General features: G+C 49.6%; 1 protein-coding gene across 1 annotated transcript; it reads left to right on the top strand.

Annotated features, from left to right (window-relative positions):
* Positions 1–3323: 3323 nt before the first annotated feature.
* Positions 3324–5202, top strand: LOC136490683 (7-deoxyloganetin glucosyltransferase-like). The gene is made up of 2 exons (XM_066486884.1): positions 3324–3949; positions 4038–5202. Exons 1-2 carry the CDS (start codon positions 3433–3435, stop codon positions 5000–5002), a joined length of 1482 nt encoding a protein of 493 aa, XP_066342981.1. The 5' UTR covers positions 3324–3432; the 3' UTR covers positions 5003–5202.
* The last annotated feature ends 3717 nt before the right edge of the window (positions 5203–8919 follow it).

The following is an 8919-nucleotide window of genomic DNA, read 5'->3' on the forward strand; positions in this document are numbered from 1 at the left end:
ACAATGCTGACCAAAGCCTCATCTTTTTTATTGCCTGAAACAGAAACAAGCAGGAATCTGCCGCCTTTTTCTACGTATACACCCATGGCACTAACTGGATCGTATAGTTGTATTTTCCAACTGCAGATAAGATCTTTACGCTGGTCAAGCACGCGGGAAGAATTTTGTTTGTTTCCTACCTCTTCCAACAAAGGTGTCTGCCTTCTCGAGCTAGATCGATTATGATAATCTCGTTTGGTACAAATTTTGTGTTTGCTTGTTTTGTGTAGAAAATTTGTGTTTGCTTGTTTTGTGTTCAGTAATCTGAACGGCTAGTATAGTTATTAAATAACTAGTGTGAGAGAGCCAATGGTTCTATTAGGGCCTGTTTAGAACATAGCTGGATTTATGGATTATAATAATAAGTGTTTGGGTCCCTCGATTATGGTAGGTTCAAATAAGAAATTTCTATCCTATCCTTTAGTTTGGCAATTGGATCGTCGTTTTAAGGGACAAGTTAGACTTTCAACATCTATAATCCCTAAAAATCAGGTCTTCCCTAGGTTATGGATTATGGTAATCAAAAGATCTGATTATAATAATCCAAAAATATAATGAATCTTGTCTGGACTATAACATGATTATTATAATCATATAGGGGTATCAAAGAGGGTCTAAATAAAAACTACTGAGATTTTTGCGACTACAATAGACTTGTTTGGAACAACTCCAGACAACCTAGTCCTGCTTCCACCAAGGCAATCTTCAGTTGTTTGGTTGCCTGTATTGCCTAAGCCTAGTGTCGGTTCATAAATCCGGGGTCCCCAATGGGCTCGCTTCCTAGCAAAAACATGGCCTAGCAGACGGCGTAGCGACAACGCGCGGCTCCTAGGCTGGCCTAGATACCTAATGATTGGCTGGGAGAACGATCCGGTCCCTGACCAGAAGGTCTGGCCAAGGAGGGGACATAGTCCGACTCCGATTGTCTTTTTCGACCGGGGATACGCCGAACATCTACTTGCGCCTCTTCCCTGACCGACACGGTCGGGGCCGACTAGGAACAACCGACCGGGGACACTCGCTCAGTAAGGGTCTGGGGATCAGGTGAAGCAGATAAGGTAAGGCGCTCAAGTCAAACTGCAATACCGAGGACCGTACCCTGCCATACCCTGCGCACCTATAAGACGGTGCCACCAGGTCATGCCAGATAGGTACTATGCAACCTTCCAGGCGCGTTAGAACCCAAACAGTATTGTAGGTGTCGACATTTGCCATACCAGGCGAACACGGTAGAGCCTGCCACATGCATCTGGACATAAACAGTATTATGGGCGCCGACAATCATCTCGTACCTAACAACGTGGGCAACAAGACTAGGTAGCACACGTATACATTCTCTCTCTTTCTCTGACTTGTAAGAGCCCATCCCCTTCGACTATAAAAGGGGATGAGCTCTCTGGCTATTGGGGGACTGGCTCTCCGGCTCTCCTCAAAAAGAGAAGCTAGACGATTCAAGCACTCGAGGATATGAGAACTCGAATAGGACAATAGCTCTAGAACTCTAAAGCTACACAGAGCATACGCTCCAATACTTAGCACATGTTAGAGCCCCTGTCACTATCGGCCCTTTGGTTCAGAGTCCGACCGGGCCTTTAACACCCCCTTCTTATTCCTACCCGTTTATAACCCCACAGCAAACTTCGAGCACCTGGGCTCAGGAATAAAGTCTTCGACCGACTAAAACTGGACGTAGGACACGTTGCCTGAACCAGTATAAATCCTATGTCATCGAGTACTAGGCCACATCCGATCACAACGCACGACAAAATTACAAATATTTACTTGTTGTCACTTTTCTCACCGACAATTGGCGTCGTCCGTGGGGAGGACGCCGTGCATTCACGCTTTTGGTCATCGGATGGCCCATCTTTCCACCATCTTCGGCATGACGGGCTCAAGCGATATGATTCGCTTTGGCTCGCTAGAGTTTCCTACCCTCCCACCTGTTGGGATGTGGGTTCCTCCCGTCTTTGAGCCGCACCAGACCTTCCTCTTCGGAAGTCTGGACTTCGTCGCCGACCAGCTCGGTGTAATCTGCCTCCACGAGGAGGCACTTGTCCGGGCGCCCACTGGAGGAGGAGCGCCCTCCGCCGGCCCCGGGCCACTCGATGACCTCAACGTCGAAACACCTATGCTACGCCTCGAGCCCATGCTGGGCTCAAACTCCACAGCGAGTAACGTACATATTGTTCTTTATTCACTATTAAACACCTTCCGCTGACTCTCCGGAGGGACCCCGTTATCCTCACCATGACCATCGTACGACTGGTTCCCCTATGGCTTCTCGTCCCCCATGAACGCGTGCGCGCGGGGGCTCTGAAGGATGCTAACGCCGCCCCCTCTCACATCCGAATTTATGGGGATGGCGAGCTACGCTCTTGCCTCCTTTCACGACCTCGTAGATGACGAGGTCGAAAGCGACGTTATGCCATCTGGCCACCCTCTGTCCCGAGAGTGCGTTGTGGCGGACGCCCCGGGGCAGCCACCGGTGGTAGCAGAATTTTTGCAGACCCTCACCCCTCCGGACCCTCGTGTGAAGGCCCTCGCGCGTGCGCAGGAGAACGGCGAGGAGTTACGACAAAGGCGGCAGAGTCAGCCGCCACCTGCGTTGGTGCGCTTGGCGCAGCACGCTCGCCACGTGCGCGTAACCCGACAAGCGGCACTCGGGGTCGCGCCCGCCAGGTCCAGCATAACATCCAAGACGGAGGGAACGATCCCCCACAGTTTGCTCGGGCTGGCCAGAACATCGCTGCTGTCGCGATGCTTCTACGCGGCCTTCCCGAGCCTACCGACCCCAGGAACAGGCAATCCACCGAAACCTCCGAGCGCCGGTGGAAACCGCCGCCATTCAACAGGTGGAGAGCTCCGTGTCGCGACATCGGCTCGCGGCCTCTTGCCCCACCGGGGGAATGGGGCCGCACCAGAAAGATTGCACGATATCAACAGAAAGAATATCTAGAGCTTCCAGTCAGAGAGAAAGCCAGAATATCTGGAGCTTCCAATTAGAGAGAAAGCCAAGAGCTTTTAATGAGAGAGAAAGCCAGAAAGAATATCTGGAGCTTCTAGTCAGAGAGAAAGCCATAATATCTGGAGCTTCTAGTCAGAGAGAAAGCCATAATATCTGGAGCTTCTAGTCAGAGAGAAAGCCATAATATCTGGAGCTCTTCCAATCAGAGAGAAAGTCATACAGAATATCTAGAGCTTCCAATCAGAGAGAAAGCCATATAGAGAAAGCCCTGCACCTGCAGGCAGTTGCTAGCTCTATAAATACCAGCTTCCATTATACATCACTCGTGCCTCATCTCATAAGTATAGTATACACAATCGTCACAACAAGTTGAAGCTAGCAGTTGCGCTGTTGCACATCACTGCACAGCAGGCGCGCAGATCGACATGGGCTCCATCGCTGCTGACGCCGATCGCCGGCCGCACGCCGTGTGCGTGCCGTTCCCAGCGCAGGGCCACGTCACGCCGATGCTCAAGCTGGCCAAGATCCTCCACAGCCGGGGCTTCCACATCACCTTCGTCAACACGGAGTTCAACCACCGCCGCTTGCTCCGCTCCCGCGGCGCCGGCGCGCTCGACGGCCTCCCGGACTTCCGCTTCGCCGCCATCCCGGAGGGCCTGCCCCCGTCCGACGCCGACGCCACCCAGGACGTGCCGTCGCTCTGCCGCGCCACCATGGAGAACTGCCTCCCGCATTTCAGGAGCCTCCTCGCCGAGCTCAACTCCTCCCAGGACGTGCCGCCGGTCACTTGCGTCGTCGGAGACGACGTCATGAGCTTCACTCTGGAAGCAGCCCGAGAGATCCGCGTGCCGTGCGCTCTCTTCTGGACGGCCAGCGTCTGCGGCTACATGGGCTACCGCTATTACCGAGACCTCATGGAGAAGGGCATCTTCCCGCTCAAAGGTTAGCCCCCCGCCTGCACGAAGCACGATGGGTCGGTAGGGTACTGCAGCAGGCAGCTGCTCACGTTTTCTAACCATGATCGATGCAGACGCCGAGCAGTTGACGAACGGGTTCTTGGACACGCCGGCGGACTGGGCGCCGGGGATGGGCAAGCACTTCCGGCTCAAGGACTTCCCAAGCTTCATGCGCTCGACGGACCCCGACGAGTTCATGTTCCACTTCGCCCTTAAGGTGACGGAGCAGATAGCCGGCGCGGACGCCGTTATCCTCAACACCTTCGACAAGCTCGAGCAGGAGGCGCTCGACGCCATGCGCGCCATGATCCCGTCGTCCGCGTCCATCCACACCATTGGCCCGCTCGCCTTCCTCGCCGAGGAGATAGTACCCCGGGGAGACCCGGCCGATGCGTTTGGCTCCAACCTCTGGAAGGAGGACGTCTCCTGCTTCGACTGGCTCCACGGCAGGGCGCCCAGGTCGGTGGTGTACGTGAACTACGGCAGCATCACGGTGATGACCAACGAAGAGCTGGTGGAATTCGCGTGGGGCCTGGCCAACAGCGGCCACGACTTCCTATGGATCATCCGGCCGGACCTCGTCAACGGCGACGCCGCCGTGCTGCCGCCGGAGTTCCTGGAGGCCATCAAGGGCCGCGGCCACCTGGCGAGCTGGTGCCCGCAGGAGGTGGTGCTGAGGCACGAGGCGGTGGGCGTGTTCCTGACGCACTCCGGGTGGAACTCGACCATGGAGAGCCTGTGCGCCGGAGTGCCCATGCTGTGCTGGCCCTTCTTCGCGGAGCAGCAGACCAACTGCCGGTACAAGTGCGTGGAGTGGGGCGTGGCCATGGAGATCGGCCACGACGTCCGGCGTGAGGTGGTGGAGGAGAAGATCCGCGAGGTGATGGGTGGGGAGAAGGGAAAGGAGATGCACCGCCGTGCGGTGGAGTGGCAGGAGACTGGTCTCCGCGCGACGCGGCCCGGAGGGCGCTCATACGCCAACCTCGACAAGCTGGTTGCCGACGTGCTCCTCTCGGGTGGCGGCAACACGAGTTCTTAATAATCTCAGCAAGGTTTCTTCCTTCCATCACCGTCCAGTGTGTTTCGTGATTCGTTCTGAACATCGATGGAGTACTATCCTATATCGTCATTTGTTTTGTCGAGCGTGAATCTCGAGGCATGCAAATCCGTAAATCATGTAGAGCATACGTGGATAATTCGCGAACGCATCAATCAGCAAATGAGCAAATGATTTTCCGACACGGCGTACCATCCTTTTTCAGAATAAGTAATTTCCGCATGGCACCCTAATTGGATAGTGACAAGCGTGCTCGTTCTCTTTTCCCGTGCTGAGTGAACTGCTGCATGCGTCCACTCAATTTCAACTGTATGTTGGGGCCCACGCAAAATATTTTTTAAAAAATATTATAACTCCCGAATGTTGTATCTATTTTCAATTCCGTCTACACCGGTGTGTTCTACGTGACGAAAAGAATAAAACATAAGCAAGTGGGATCTAGTTTTGTTCGTCTCATCTCGTACAACACACTGGTGTAGGCGAAATTAAAAATAAATACACTGTTCAGAAGTTATAGCATTTTGAAACAAAAGTTTCACTTTTTTAAAAGTGACGTCAGGAACTTGAACGGGCAATGCGGGCGCGCACAGACCCGATCGGATCGTTCGCTGACCAAGAAATGAGTAAACGACCGCCGGAATGGATTTGGGCATAACTTGGTGGGAGTAGCCAATAGCTAGCGGAAGAAGTTACTTTTTGCACCAGTCAAATATTGGAATATGAAAGCCCGGTGGCCAAGAGGACGATTTAACATAAATTATATTTGCTGTATTAGTTGCAAATTGCAAATGTTTGTACGAGTCTCTGGTAGGGTGAAAACGATCCGAAACGATAGGAAGAAGGCTCTGTTCACGTTTCTATATTGAAAATAAAACTAATACGTATAGTCGAATATGAGAACAGTACCGATACTTCGGTTAATGTCAAAAACGACACTATACGATAGAAAGTACTAACAAAATGATACTTCCAAATCACCATGTTCTGTTTGTCTAGTCTCAGCTTGTTTCAGCTTATTCTCTCCCACAGAATACTATTGAATCAGCCGAAATCAGCCGAAATAATCCACAAACTATACCTACCCCATCGCATACAAATGAACTAACGATTAAGACATAAACATTACTTTAACCATTTCCATAACACATAGTCACATACGTTCCTATTAATTTAACGAAGCCCCGTCACTTGTTCTGGCATTAACCGAAGCGAGTGTGCAGAGAAGCGAGGACTAGGAGTCAAGTCATGTTGCTGGCCTAGTGGTCTTGGCCTCATGGCTCCCGAAGTTGGGAGAGGATCTCTTTGTTTTTTCTCTAGAGAAAACGGTATGGTATCACAATATTTTACTGCAGTAATACGGTAAACGGTAAATACCGCTACCGTTTAATTTTTTGTATTTTGCTACCTTTACGAATACGGTATTTATAGTCACCGCTACCATTTTTGTTTTAGTAAAAAACACGGCAAAATCTCGGAAACGCGCCTCTCGGTAACCAATATCTTCCAGTTTTGCTTTTATTCCCAGTCTCTAGTATGCACCTTGACATATCACATATCTATACAACCTATATAGTACTTCGGTCTCAAAATAAATGTATATCCTTCTTCTCAGAGAGTCAAACTCTTTTAAATTTAACTAGTTGTATAGAAACTAGAATCAATATTTATCTCCAAATAAGTTTATTATGAAAGTATATTTCACTCTCTATATAATGATGTGTTGGGGGGACGCCTTTGACGCGCCACGCCGACCTGACCTTGTCCCAAGGCTAGACCTTCGATCGCTCTTTTTCCTCACTAACAAAGCAGCCAGCGTAGCTCTGTCCGTCGCGACCCTAAGACTACACTCGGAGGGGCCTTCACTACCGTGCTCAGCGGCGCCCTCGGCGAAGGACGTCTTGTCTATTTGCCCCTGAACGAAGGTTATTTCGATTTTGTGTCTTTGCAGATCGCACGTTGCTCTCGGGGCCGTCCAGACGGGAGGGAACCTTCGCGGGGTATGCCCCGTCAACAGGAGTTGGAGGACGGAAGACAGTGGTCCCTGGAGACGTAGCTCCCAACGGTGTTAAGGGAGTAGTTGAAACGGGTGCGCAAAATGTCTGAAGTGCTCCTGTACCCCTGTAGAGTGATACCCTGCTCGGCAAGGGTGGTTTGTAATCTCACCACGTCCCCGGGTATGTCATATAAATACCTGATTAGTGGCATAGTAATAGATGACCAATTAATGTTTGTTTACTCTAGAATTTATTGTCATTTTGCCCTGACTCGCTTCTTCTGAACTCTAACTTTACTTTTCTGTGGGGCGCCCTCGGCCTCCTCCGCGCAGCTGTGATGTGTTACGGCAAAAATAGCCGAGCAACCGGAGGATGAAGACGAGGGCAACAAAGTCATTTCTCTCGCCTTCTCTCTCCGCTAATACGAGAAAATAATGAAGGGGGTGTTTAGTTGGGTGAATTTTGGATTTTGGGCTACTGTAGCACTTTTCGTTTTTATTTGGCAATTAGTGTTCAATCATGGTCTAATTAGGCTCAAAACGTCCGTCTCGCGATTTCCAACCAAACTGTGCAATTAGTTTTTTTTCGTCTACATTTAATGCTTCATGCACGTATCGCAAGATTCGATGTGATGGGTACTGTAGCACTTTTTTGGAATTTGGGTGAGCAACTAAACACGGGCGAAATAATGGACACGGTGTGTTACGGCAAAGAACCCCAAATTTATAATGGTACTAGGCAAATTCCACTTGTTATGGTGTCCATCGGCATTTTACGCATTTTAATGGTGTCCCACAGCAAAATTTTCTAGGTTCATATGATAGGCTAATAAGTGTGCGCACATTCTTGAAGGAGTATGGTTACGAATATGAGAGAGTATGTTTTGCATTGTGTGTTGATTGGAAACAATAATTAGTTTCATGCTAAGCGAGTCACAACGAACTCATAGTAAAATATTACTCGGTCCATTCTAAATAATAGGTCATTATTAGCTTTATTCTAAGTTGAATTTATTAAGACTATAAAATTAAATTAGTTTAATCTAATCAACCGTGAAATATGCATGTCTGTATATACTTCATCTGTTTGTATTCTAGACAAAGCTAGAGCAAAAACTTATATAAGTTAGAATTTGAACGGAGTGGGTACTTGCCACAATAAGATTGTCCCAGTTGCAACGACGTGGCCATTGGATCTCTCGAATAGTCAGCGCCCTCCTCAGTTGGCACGCGGTGATGCCCGTCGATCGGGACGCGTCGATGGATTCAATAACGTTTTAGGCATCTGACGCGGATCGGATGATGATGCTATCTATCCTACTCGAGAGGTCTTGTTCGCATCGAGCTGAATGCGATCACTGCTTCAGCACTTCGACGTGTGCCATGTCGCCCAGAGATCTTCTCCAGAAAAGCCGACGATCTCTCAATACTTAGGGTGAGTTTTGTTGGGTTTTTGGCTTTGGCTTTTAGTCTAAAAAACCAAAAGCTCAATTAAAGGGGCTGCTTTTTCAGACTGCTTTTTCAGAAGCAGCTGTTTTTCCGTAGTACATTTTTGAAAGCTGGTTTAATCCTGTTTTTGGCTTTTGGCTTTCTGCTTTTCGAAATTGGTGGCATAAAAAGCTTTTTCATAGTTGTTTCAAGAGAGATAAAGATAGAAGGTATATTTTATACTTGTTTAACCAAATAGCTTTCAGCTTTTCTACAGCTCACAGCCCACAGCAGCTTTTCCATAGCTCACAGCCCACAACAGTTTTTTCCTATAGCCACAGCTCAACCAAACACACCCTTGATCGCAGTGTCGTCAACGCCGGCCGTGCCCTTCTTCGCTACTGCACGTAATTTGCTACCGCTGCGTCTCAGTTAGTTTGGTCACGTCCTCTTTGCTCGTACGTGTATACGCCCAGTG

Source organism: Miscanthus floridulus, chromosome 11, assembly GCF_019320115.1.
Source record: "Miscanthus floridulus cultivar M001 chromosome 11, ASM1932011v1, whole genome shotgun sequence".
Classification (NCBI taxonomy): Eukaryota; Viridiplantae; Streptophyta; class Magnoliopsida; order Poales; family Poaceae; genus Miscanthus; species Miscanthus floridulus.